This window comes from Leptidea sinapis, chromosome 15, assembly GCF_905404315.1.
Source record: "Leptidea sinapis chromosome 15, ilLepSina1.1, whole genome shotgun sequence".
In the NCBI taxonomy this organism is placed as follows: domain Eukaryota; kingdom Metazoa; phylum Arthropoda; class Insecta; order Lepidoptera; family Pieridae; genus Leptidea; species Leptidea sinapis.
Window position 1 is genome coordinate 13,599,759 of NC_066279.1, and position 13,717 is coordinate 13,613,475.

At 34.1% G+C, this 13,717-nt stretch overlaps 2 protein-coding genes across 2 annotated transcripts in view; both read right to left on the minus strand.

The window, feature by feature from the left end:
- The window catches only part of LOC126968314 (uncharacterized), a 512,088-nt gene that overhangs the window by 335,719 nt on the left and 162,652 nt on the right, over positions 1–13,717 (minus strand). The window lies entirely within an intron of this gene.
- The window catches only part of LOC126968345 (uncharacterized), a 93,271-nt gene that overhangs the window by 19,655 nt on the left and 59,899 nt on the right, over positions 1–13,717 (minus strand). Inside the window, exons 2-3 of the mRNA XM_050813328.1 lie at positions 9,965–10,069; positions 70–193 (exon numbers count right to left, since the gene is read on the minus strand). Of these exons, the coding sequence (XP_050669285.1) occupies positions 70–193; positions 9,965–10,016 (176 nt within the window). The 5' untranslated portion in view covers positions 10,017–10,069. The remainder of the gene's footprint in view (positions 1–69; positions 194–9,964; positions 10,070–13,717) is intronic.

The following is a 13,717-nucleotide window of genomic DNA, read 5'->3' on the forward strand; positions in this document are numbered from 1 at the left end:
AGTTTCCAGTAAGATTCTACATCCGGTCACATAATCAATGGATACAGACAAAGGCTACATGTCTCTTACCTTGCCATTCCAGTTTGAACCATTTCAGACAGAGAAAGGACTGACTCTTCTATCTCTTTCCCCAGGACTGATGGCATTTCTTCCAATGACCTTCCCGATGACCTGACTTCTGCGTCCGCAGCATCTGGTGAAGAAATATTGGATAAAACTCTAAATAGAAAACAATGTGTGTCTAACCTTATGTACGCACGCAAGAATATATACCTACTTCTTTGGCGTAACTAAACAAAAATCCTTAAAAAAATTATTCCTTGAGCTATTTTACGTTTGTAGAAAGAACAATATTGTAATTAAGATGATATTAAATACAACGAATGAAAATAATATCTACCTAATATATACAATTCTCGTGTCATGTGTGTTAAACATTGAACTCCTCCGAAACGGCTTGACCTATTCTCATGAAATTTTGAGTGCATATGCAATATTGGGTAGGTCTGAGAATCGGACAACATCTATTTTTCATCCCCCTAAATGTTAAGGGTGGTCCACACGATTTTTTTTTAAATTTTATTGATTTTTTTTTTAAATTTGTTTGATTATGAGTCAGCATTAAAAATACATACAACTTCAAATACTTTCACACATCTACGATCAACAGTTACTTTTGTATCGCGATTTTAATATCGGCAATACAACGTTTGCTGGGTCAGCTAGTTATAACATAGTTTAGTTAAATATCATTAATTTTTTTTTACATAATTCGATAAAAATGTTTTTTTTACAATACTTTACTTACAAAAGATATCCATTTCTTTTTCATGTACTTAATATAATTGTAATTCATTTATTTTAATTTATGTGTAATTTTTATTTAGTATTAATGTAATTGTAATTTTTTTTCATTTGTATTTTGAATGGGTTTGTTATACCTAAAATAAATTATTTAATATAAATATTGCAATTTATTTAATTCTCGTCCAATGTAGACTTAAGAGTTGAGCTTTAATTAACTTGGCATTACGTTACGTTTATAAAGCTACAATAGTTTATTATTATATCAATTATTATATAATGTGGCGGTTTTCGTTTTCAAACTTAAGTCTATAGCTTTAAATTTGACAACTAAACCCACAATTAGGTATCGCCCTTACACTAGCATATTCATCATTTTAGCCGGAAGACGTCCACTGCTGGACAAAGGACTCTCTCAAAGACGATCTTCCTGTGCTGACACGAGTATGACGCGTTTAAATGCTAAGTTAATGTCATGTCGAGTGAATGTCTATAATTTACTCTTAAGTTTATTGAAGCACTGGTTTTGTGAACGGCTAGATCACTTGGCGTCGCATAGAGACGTCGCGTCGCTTAAATATGAAAATAAAAATCAGTAAATACCTAGGAGAATTAGATTATGAAAAAACTGAAAATATTTTGATCCCTTGTATTTAATTTTACACACACATACACATAAACACACACACACACACACACGCACACACACACATGTTGTTACTTTAATTTTATTTTACTTTCTTTTAAATTTAGTATTGATAAATTTGTAGTTTTTTAATTAAATTCTTATTTTACAGTTGTATATAGTGTCTTCAACATGTGTAAAAGTAATGCCAATGATGACAACCAAGATAATGGTTTACTGTTAATCATATCTTTATTTGATCCCACGATACAGTCTCCGACTAGTGTGGTGATTCAATGGTAATCATAATTTAGTATTACTTATATATAAGCTTGTAAAATATTTAAAGTTAATGTAATTTAATGACAATGCATTTGTAAAAATATCTATTTAAATAAATTATTCTTATTCTTCATTATATGTCTCCTACCGCATTTATAACGGGCAGTGTTCTGAAGAGCTGATTCACCTGATTCCTGCCGCCAAACACCACGATTATTCACCTTCACACGACAGGCCACAAATTAGGATATCATCCCCACTATCTGGTTTGTGTTCCTCCTTTTACTTAAACGGTGTTTCCAAGACCATACGACATCTATCCTTAAATATAGCGCGTAGACTTTTCTAAAAGGCTGACAACGCTCTTGTGATTCCTCCAGTGTTTCAAGAGAATGTGGGTGGTGGTGATCACTTAACATGAGGTGATCCGTACGCTCGTTTGTCTGCATCTTCCATAAAACTTGTACCAAAAGTCATAGTAAAAGCACGGTGTTTAAGATATAATTAAGTGATAATGTGGTACAAGTAAAAGTAACTGATAAAACATGTATCCAGACACAATGGCGAAACGGTATTGAACGTTACACACGCAGATATTTTCACTTTTCATTGAACAGTGAAACTTAAGAGAGTTAATTATGACGAGATCGTATATCTTATTAGATGTAACAAGTTTTTTTATGTTACTTTTGATAATTTTAAGCGCTATTGTTATAATAGACATATAGAACACAGTTGTACCGTAGACGAAGGTTTTCAACCAGTGTGTGTTGCCAGTGTTTCAAATTAGCGTGCACAATCAAGCCGACAAACAAATATATATAAAAATACTAATACATGTATGTTTGGCCTTTAGGTAATTATGCATAAAATACGGCATATTTACAATTTTATTAAATGTGTGTGGTATATGTCGCAGGGATATGATAAAAACAGTGATTTGGTCAAATCTAGGAGGATGTTAATATAACAACACAGTTTTATCATTTCTCGAAACAAATCTAGTGATTTGACCAAATGCCAGAGTTGGAGCCGTAAAATGGCAAAAAGTCTTTACTTTGGTATTTAAAAGGTTTATTTGGTAAGACTTAGACATAATTTGGTAAGTATTTAATATCGTTTCGCAGGTAGAGGGGGTGAGAGGGGAAGGAGGTGGGAGGGAGATGTCCTCTCTCCCCTGGCTCACTCCCCCACTCCCATGAAAAGGTAATGCACCATTCTCTTTAAATCAAATAAATGTAACCTAACCTCAAAACAGATAAAAGTTTCTCTAAAGGCCAAGAAGAAATCCGCTTCGCGGGGCAAATATTACAGAAAAATAACCACGAAACCATCCCCTTCCACCTAATCTGTCCGTGTCGGGGTATGACTCAAGTCTGAAGCTCGCTTCGCTCGCTTTTACATCCTAAGTTCTTCTAGTCGCGTCACTCATTGTCATTTCACGGAACCAACTACGGCAATTGATCGAATCTCTAGATTTGTTTATGTGAGAAATGTTAGAAATGATAAAATCGTGTTGTTTTTTTAAACATACTCCGTGATTTGATCAAATCACTTAGGCAATTGACCAAATCTCTGTTATTATCATTTCCCGGCAACATATACATTATATAATTAATTGCAGACGTTGTCATGCCAGCTATGTATACAGAAAATATATTAACTGTGTTTAAATATAGCAGGATACCAATACTCGTATTGTCATAGGGATCCAAAACCACGGTGGTGAGCAACAGAGTGGACAACGAAGACGATTCCCCCACGTAAATATGCACATACAAGTCAATTTTCCTAGTTATTGGTAGGTTGTATTAAATATTTATTCAAACAAAATACATTTTACAACTTTATTAACAATACTATGATTACATTAAATTCAAAGAAAGATCTTTCTTTGCTTCTCAATAGGGCAACTGACAGCTATTTCGGTCTACAGATCAGTATGCCTGTATTGTTGGTACATTTCCTCGTAAGCTGGCGACCGGTGTGTTTCGCTTCTTCAAAACAAAATATATTATGTTGTAAAGTTAATTATGAAAGTAAAAGTATTTCGGTTTTCCCTGTTCTTTCCAGTTTCTTTGAATAAATTCCAAATAAGTTCAAAATTATAATAGGTAATGTAAGTTTATACTTTAAATCAGGATTATATATGGTGGAAGAACGGCAACGTACCTTCCTACATTATTTGATGAGTTAATAAATTATGTGTGATTGCGCGAATCTCAATAAATTACATGCGGCGGCGAGCGCAGCGGTGTCACTCAAGCGGAACTTTGAAGGCAATAACGTCCGTACGTTGATTCACCTCCCGTAATAAGCATATTTGACGGCTTTGCAACCCACAAGTGCCAAAGCGGTAAAGAAGATACTGACGGATGAGTAGGATAGTAGGAAATACACGTAAATAATATAAATACACACACACATGTATACACATACATATATATTATATAACCAGCTATTTGTTATGCATTGTAAAAGCCAAGTTTCATAAATGGTTTACTTTTGAATAATTGTATGGGCGTATGGGGGTTTAAATTCGACGTTTTCCCCTTAAGGAGGTAATATATATAATATATATTTACTATACTACTTTTATAGGTACATAAGCGATCGGTGGTTCATTGCTGCAACGGAATTTATTAGTAAGTAAACTCTTCTATCACCCGAATTAATAATATAGGTAAGTTTCTTTTGTATGGCAATAAATGAGTACTTACGAGAAGATGATTCAAATTGCATAATGATAAGGTCAGCTTTTACTAAAAAGTGTGTTAAATGTAAATTGATCAAAGTGTTCCGAAATATTCAGTACCTACTTTTAAGTAATAAGTAAACTTTCTCGCAATGATAGAATAATAATACACAATATGCATCAAATTTTCAATTCGTATGAACATAATTTAAATAATAAATATCTTGTAAAAGAGAGAGTGTGGCGAAACTTAATAACTTGAAAGTAAATAATTACTGTCATTATTGTTTTGCGAAACTTTTGTCGCAAGACTTATAGATAAGGTGAGCTTATGAAAACTGTTGTAGTTTTTTTTTTATATAAGAAGGGGCAAACGAGCATGAGTTTCACGTGAAGGTGGTCAGGCAACCGCCCATGGATATCCGGAACACCAGGGGTCAAGAGATGCGTTGTCGGCCTTTACGTTTTTAAGACGTATCGGCAAAAAAGAGCAGCCGGTAATTGATTCCACAAAGTGGCTGTGTGAGGTAAAAAAATTCTTGCAAGACGCACGGTTGTAGAATGCCTTACGTCAACGTGATGCAGGTGGTATTTAGCATTTTGACGAAAATGTCTGATGGTGGAATTCGATATCAAACCCAAAAACTCCTGTTAGCACTCTCCGTGATGAATTTAAAAGAGAGAACCCACATTTTCACGCAACACCAAAGATATCAAGCCGATCGGATACGACTTGATCGTCGGTCTTTCGAGCCGATCTGTGTTTGGTCAAATGGAAGAAGCTGGTACTGGGAAGCGCTCGCCCAGACACGCTATATATATGTATATATAGAATGCCAGACTTCAACGTGATCCGTGAGGAATTGAGCATTGCGACGTGATGGAATTCGGTTGCTGGAATTAGCCCGAACAACTCCCCTGAGCACTCTTCGTGATAAATACGGTGGAAGATGCAGAGAGAACTCACATATCTAAACAATTTGTTATTTACGAAGGGTTTTGAATTAAAGTAACCTAATTTATAAACAATGTGAGACTCGAACCCGCGAACCTTTCGGGTTCCGTCTGTGCGCTCTTTCCAACTGAGCCAACCGTTTGAGTACGCGTACGTAAATTTTGGTATATCTTGAGAGTTTTGGTTTTATCTACAGGATCTACTTTACTGTTGATAACCTGCTCAACCCCAATAATTGCATATTAAGAAATTGTCTTCAGATGTCGCTCTTTCATATCTAAAACACCTAAAATAGAACGGTTGGCTTAGTTAAAAAGTGCGCTCGGATGGAACTCGAGAGGCCGCGCTTTCGAAACCCGCATCGTTCATAAATTTTGGTTACAAATTTAATTTGTATAACCCACATCTCTATGATTTCTGAGTAATTTTATAATCGACTAGTTAAGCCCGGCTGCACAGCACTCTGGCTCAAGTTCATAGTGAAATAAGATTTTGAGCATGAGAGATGCAAGGGCCGATATTAGGTGTTTTTACCCTAGTTACTCATTTTTGAGAAGTGGCATAATACACCTACTATTCTGTAGTATAACTGCCTTTATATAAATACTTGTGCACAGTGATGTTATCATTTGAGGATATATTATCAAGCTGCTAACCTTGTTTAGACATACGAGACTATGAGATTAGCAGATTCACTGACCGTGAAGCAAACAATAGCTATGTCGCGACTAGAGCGGGATGGCAATATGCTAAAATTGCACGTAAACAAGCAGAATAGCAAGTAAATCGCGCAATATAAAATGTTATAGTTTAAAAAAGCCCGCTGAGTTTCTTGGCCTTCTACTGACAGTACGAGTCTCTTGATATCGTCTCTAAGTCCTCTGGACAGTCGAACGACTCATATTTAGCCTCTGGGACACATAACATTGACTACTCCCTTCAAGGAGGTGGTAGTTTTTGACGTTCAATAAGTAATTTTAAATCCTATTTTGAATAGTAATATTTGAGTTTGAATTGGAAATTAAATATAAATACACTCTTGTGCAAAAAAAAACGGGCACCTAGGTAAATTACCTGTTTAATTGATATCTGCAGATACTATTATAATAATAAGTACCTTGTACTATAAATAAATAAGCAAAAAGTAGAATCTGTCAATAAAGTCATTATATTTCCATGGAATTCATGAAAAATGATCCCAGAGTATAAATAGCTAGTTTCATATCTGTTCATTAAATAAAGTAGGCTAAAGCCTTAAGTTATTAAACATAGAAATGAAAAGTATCGTGAAAATAGTTTAATATCGAGTGTGGGCGGACCCCGCTTGCTAAAGTGACAGCTTGTATTCATCCGGGCGTGCCATCGATGCTATTCTTGTTTCTTGTGGAATACGTTCCCACTGCGCAGCAATTACAATACTTAGCTCTCTGATGTTTTGCGAAGCGGGCTGCACCGATCTAACTCTTCGAAGTCGGGACTTCGACCCCGGCCAATCCCTACTTCTTGAATATACGCTTCCGCATAGTCAGAACGGTGAGCGCTTCAGAACGGTGAGCGAGTATATCCTTTATCCATTCCATCCATTATATTCCATGCTGTAATTGCCTATAAGTATATGTTATCAAAATGATTTTAGTTTTCTTTAGTGTTAATTCCCCAATATTTGTCTTTAAACAATTCGACACGTGTTTCGCCTCTACACGAGGCATACAGATTTTGGCGAGTCAACACGTCCTGAGGATAATTATGGATTTCCGCAAAGTAACGCCTACTTCAATTAATTTTCATAATTATATGTTTATTATTAATGTATAACTTGCAATCCTGTTAGCGGTCCATAAAGAAACAACCGCACCGCAGCTTACTTTATTATAAAAGAGATGGTCAAATTAGCGAAAAAAAAAATTAAGATAAACATCCGATGTATTTTACTTTTACGCGTTTTTGGAAACAATAATTATGCTATTTTGAGTAACATTAACCGAATGTTTAGGTAAAAACTAAATATTCCAAGGTATATTGTAACCTAACCTAACTTGTGGCATGTCGTATGAAGGTGGAATTTGGCGGCAGGAATCAGGTGAAACAGCTATTCGGAACACTTCCCGTGATAAATGCGGTAGAAGATACACAATGAAGCGACGTCTCTACGCAACGCCAAGTGATCCAACCGTTCACAGAGCACTGGATCCCCAACAATTCGAGCTGCTCTACGTTGCACGCAGTCAAATGGATCGACTGGGGTGCGCCAGACCAGAGATGACTGCAATACTCCATGTGTGGCCGGACCTACGCTTTGTACAGCGCTAGAATGTCGGCCGGTTTGAAGTATTGCCGTGCTCTATTAATGACGCCTAGCTTCTTCGAAACCCAATTTGGCTTTGCCCTCCAGATGGCCACGGAATTGGCATGAGAGATTTCGAGGCCCAGTATTCCGATACTAGGCGAGGCTTTAAGGGATTTTTTTTTTGTGGTAAACGCGCAAACTTGACTCTTCTAGGGGTAAATTGTAAAAGGTTCTCATATATATCTATCCCATTGGCTTGCAAATAAATAATTTTAAAATTTTACTATAATTTACCAACTACTTATTAAGTCGTAATTTTTGGTACTACACATAAAGTTAAAATTTGAACAAACCATTGCTATTTTATTATTTTAAGTTTTCAAATCCATCGGCGATTATTATGACTGCCTGTTTTATTTACCAGAAGATTCAATTAGGACTTCTAGATCTTGGCTATTCTAGATATGTCATGATTTTTTATGATAGTAAGAGACGCGAGGAGCGGACGTTCAGCTGCCCATTACAATTCAGTGCCGCTCCAGGATTCTTGAAAAGCCCAAGCGCTCGTCATCTAGAGAGATAAGATGTTAAGTCTCATTTGCCCAGTAATTTCACTAGCTACGGCACCCTTCAGACCGAAAAACAATAATCTTCACACATTTCTGTTTCACGGCAAAAATACACGCCGTAGTGGCACCCATAATCTAGCCGGCATCCTGTCCTAAGGAGCCTCCCACTGGTTTTGGAATTATTACAAACGAGTAAAAACTACCAATTAAACATGGTAGTCACTATAAAATGTTGATTTTGTCATTAAATACACCACATTTAATTGAATACAACTGGATAAATACAACGTATTTATACCCTAAGCAGTATAATGAGGGCGAGATAAATGTAGTTTTGCGGTCGATGCGAGACGCCCGCTGTGGCTATAAGAATAGCGCTTTGGTGGTTGAGAAAAAGGTCACAAGTATGAACAATAATTTTCATATAATCATATTGCTATAATCCTCCAATACATTAAACGGTAGCAAAAAAGTTGGTACCAAAATTATCATGCAAATGTAAACTGATAAATTTATAACTAAACAGTGTTGGTTTATTTACGTAATATTTAATATTATTATTTAGCGTTTAAAATGTATAGACTGGTCAAAATACTGAGATCCGTGTTATAAGGAAATATATAAAGTATTTATATTATTACTAGCTGACCCAGCAAACGTTGTATTGCCGATATTAAAATCGCGATACAAAAGTAACTGTTGATCGTAGATGGGTGAAAATTTGAAGTTGTTATTTTTTAATGCTGAGTCATAATCACACAAATTTAAAAAAAAATGTCAAAAAAAATTAAAAGAAAATCGTGTGGACCACCCACATTTAGGGGGATGATAAATAGATGTTGTCCGATTGTCAGACCTACCCAATATGCACTCAAAATTACATGAGAATCGGTCAAGCCGTTTCGGAGGAGTTCAAAGTTTAACACCATGACACGAGAATTCTATATATTAGATTTTAATATCCAACATTTTTCTTCATTTTCTTTCAAATTCTTCATTTTCTAGTAGGAAACTGTTCTAAATCGATATTTTAATCGTGTTTCGGCTCTTGATATATTTTTAATTATAAATAGGGAGAGTCATAACTCAAATATCAAAAATCTGCACCTGTCACTAGACCACGTATTGAGAAATATAAAAAGAAACGGTTCGGTTAGTAACTTTATGCGCTATGTAAATTAATATCTACGCTAAAAATGTTTTATTTATCACCATTCTTACTGCTATGTCGGCTATTAGCTTCGATTAAAATAATCGCATGATAATAATTACGATTTTATAATCTAGGACTATAAATAATTTTTTAATGTATTTAGCATTTTCTAACTTTTTTTTAACGCTCATTTCATTGCCCTCACGGCTGTATCAGAGTACCTAATAGTTGACTATATTACCAACTACGAAGTCTATAGTAATAATTTTAATTTAAACGTGACATTTATGCAGATATTAAACTTGCAGGCTAATATTACATTAAATTTTAATTTAACTGTTAAAATTAATATAGGTATTTAGCCTTTCGACACTTGTATAAATAACTTAGTTCTTTTAGTTTTTTTTTTTAATTTTTTGTAAACATAAAAAATAGAATTAACATTTTGCCTGCTATTTAATTTATGAAGAACAAACAACTTTTTAAAACCAGAACTATAGATAAAATAATAACAATCCATTTGGATGTCTAAAAATATCTTATTATCTGTCACCTTAATGCGTCCTTAACCTTTAAATTAATTTAAAAAGTTACCTCGCCACAAGCTCCTCTGTTTGTCAACTTCCTTGTCCCAACTGTCAAGCATTTTTCCCGCCTTTTCCTTAGCACACAACCACGCATCTTGTTCACCGAAACAGTCTAAAAACGACATAAAACTAGGCGCTAAATTCTTCCCGATATTCATAACATATTCGTAAGAAGTATCTATAATACTTGCACTATGAACCGTAGTGAAAATTAAAAGAAATATAAAAACTTTTTGCGATGTCATTGTGTCACTGTCAAAGTTCGTGATCTTGATTCTTTTTTTTTGCCGTTCGAGGCAACGGTACGCGCTTTCACGATCAAGGTTGGACTGGCGCGGTCGTGAGAAAGCAGTTATATACATACAACTTTCTTTACTACCAGTTTGTGAATCGCACACTGGTTTAATGTCTTCTGTGGCCTTCTTTATCATTAAGGCGGATGTTTCTTATTCAATTAGTTAGTGACGTGCCTATTTCCGTGTGATAAAATATACATTTACAAATACATTAAAACTATATCTTCGTAGTAAATATTTGTAGAGAATTTTCATTGCGGTCACAAGTACTGTTATGCATATATAACTTATACTTTTATTTTATTACAAGGAATCCCTTTGAGATATAATAAAACCATGTATGGTGGAATTGTTTCTCTTTTATAGATCTACAGAAAAGTCCTCTATGGTATATTACCGTCTATTTTTAAGGATAAACTATAAAAACTAAACCTATTCTAATTTCTAATTGATTCTCACTCATAAAGAGCTAATTGGAACGGTATCTGTATTAATAATAATAATCATTTATTCAAATCTAATAATATATGATAAAGAATGTTTTGTGCCCTATCCTCTGCGGTGGGATACCCTGAGCTGCAGAGGCTGGATCCATCCGAGAGCTTATATATTATTTTACATAATTAGCAAACTCACTAAAAGAGGTTTGTGTGTGTGTGTGCGTGTGTGTGAGATATTCTTACGCCGCTTTTTCTCTCTCAGAGCGCCATTTGTTTCCGAAGCGGTAGTAGTACCTAGTACATTAGAAATGATACCAAAAAGAATTTTAAAGGAATCAATTTTGAGAAAATAAATGCCTTTTATGCCTTTTGTGTGTGTGTGTTCTTTTTATTAAAACTATATTGAATAGACGGATTCAATTAATCAAATGTTTTGAGTTTCCTTGAGTGTTAATTCCGACAATATTCTCTACTCTATAATACCTCGACACGAGGCATCCTCAGGAGATGTTGACACGCCAAACTCTGGCACGAGACTCAACAACGAAACTCAATTCAATTAAATACGTTGGTTCATTAAGCATTTCATGCATATTATGCATTTTGATAGATAGCCCTTTACACCAGACAATTTAAATGAATATCGAGTTATTGCAAAATAATACTGAACACAAATAAAATTAATACGGTAATCTTATGTAATATTACAGTTTCATATAATAAAGCAATATGCGTCTAGATGGAGGGATGCGACCAGTGGGAGGCTCCTTTGCACAGGATGCCGGCTAGATTATTGGTACCACAACGGCGCCCATTTCTTCCGTGAAGCAGTAATGTGCAAACATTATTGTGTTTCGCTCGGCGCTGTAGCTAGTGAAATTAGTGAGACAAATGAGACTTATTATGTCTCAAGTTGACGAGCGCAATTGTATGGCCGCTCAGTATTCTTGTGTTTTTCAAGAATCCTGAGCGGCACTGCATTATAATGGGCGGGGAGTATCAATTGCGTATCATAAACTGAAGGCCCTGCTCGTCCCGCTTTTATTTTCATAAAAAAATATACACTGTGATAGCTGATGAAAATATGATAGCTGTGAAAACGTCGAAAAAAATTGAGATTTGAACTTACCTCTATTTTGAGCAATGCACGCACACTAACGCAAAGTTTCATACAAATCGCAAGTGTAAGACGTAGCTTGTCACGCACACTACCTAAACTATATTCCTGGCCTGTTTTTATCGGTTGTCTAACAGCAAGAGACTATCTAGAGTCTAGACGCATAAATTACCTAACGGCCGTTTTCAATAACGTACCTATAAATAGCTACGGATATATTGCTGTCACCGTTTAATGACATGATCTTATCTATCCATAGTTATGTCGAATATAATTATAGACCAATGCTTTATGTCCATGTAAGTACGCGTAAAAGGATAGATTTGTGTACCTCTAGTAAGTTAAACTTAGGATAGATAGGTTATTGAAAACAACCGTAAGGCAATAAGTATCTAGCGCTGAATAGGCCTACTGGAAACCCAACCACTGGAGACTATTTCGTTCAACGAATCAGCCCAGCTATCCAACGCGGAAATGCTGCCAGTATTCTTGATAAACCTCCCCGTAGTAAGAGTTTTAACTTCATGTAATTACAATACTAATTATTAATAAGAATTGTAAATATATAATTATAAGCAATGTTTAGTTTTGAATAATATAATTTATAATTAATTAATAAACATTTTTTATTGGTAAATATTTCTTTTATTATGCTGGGAGGTAATTGCGAGATGCTTAGTTTATTTTACTGAATGTAGTAAGTAGGAATTAATTTGTAGTTAATTTCAAGGTCGCATTTTTGAGTTTGTTTTACTAAAAAAATTACCAAAAGATTTGAATTAATAGTATTTTTATAATATATCTATTTAAAGTCAAATTTCAACCATTTTCAAAAATTAATATAGGTCTTCAAGCCTTTCGATACTTATTAAAATTATCTTCTTCATTTAGTTTTTTTTTTAAATAGGTATATAAAAATAGATTTGATATTTTGCCTGCTATTTAAATTTACTTAAAAAGAACAAACAACTTCTTTAAACTAGATCTATAGATAAAATAATAACAATTCTTATTGGTGTCTAAAAATATCTTATTATCTGTCACTTTTATGCGTCCTTAACCTTTAAATAAATTTAAAAAGTTACCTCGCCAAAAACTCCTCTGCTTGTGTACTTCCTTGTAAAAAATCATATCTGGTGAATGATTCTGTGTTTTTACTATGCAAATACGAAGCAATTAGCAAATTAGACTTATCTCTTTTTCACTTGGGATAATTGCATTTACTATCCTTCTTTAACGTGTAATCGCTATTGCAATGTTAAATTATTCATGTGTGCGTTTGTGTATCATTTATATACTCCGAATGTTGTCTAGGTAACCTATCTATACTTTTAAATATCATTGCCGTACCGTAGATATTATTTTATGCCTAAAATACGATTAATTCATGAGTTCATGTAATAAAAGTTATAAAGTAGTAAAACTACATTTAAATTAGCTAAATTAGGTGTTATTGATTTAAAAAAAAATGATTATTATATATAGCCATATTAATGATATAAATTATTTGTACATAAAATAATAAAAAACATACAGACATATCATAACAAGACCAAAGTGTATTAACAGTAAGGGTTCCATTTTTACAATTTTACTAATTTCCAAAAAATTCCAAGTCCTCCCAAAAATTTTTAAGTTTACAATTATTATTTCTTGTATATTATATTATTTATCAATGTATTTTTGTTGAGGGCTTATTACAATAAGATAATGGGAGCAACAGAAAATGATCCATTGATTCTTCTGCAGTTAGCAAGGGATATACCGTAAAGGCAGTGTTACTGAAAAAACTCCTACGCTAAAACTTGTTTTTGCAGTTTGATAGTTCAGCTATACGCACTTGTTTATTAAAAAATATTAAATTTCGTATTACATTCACTGCAACAAAGCCTTTTGTACATGATTTC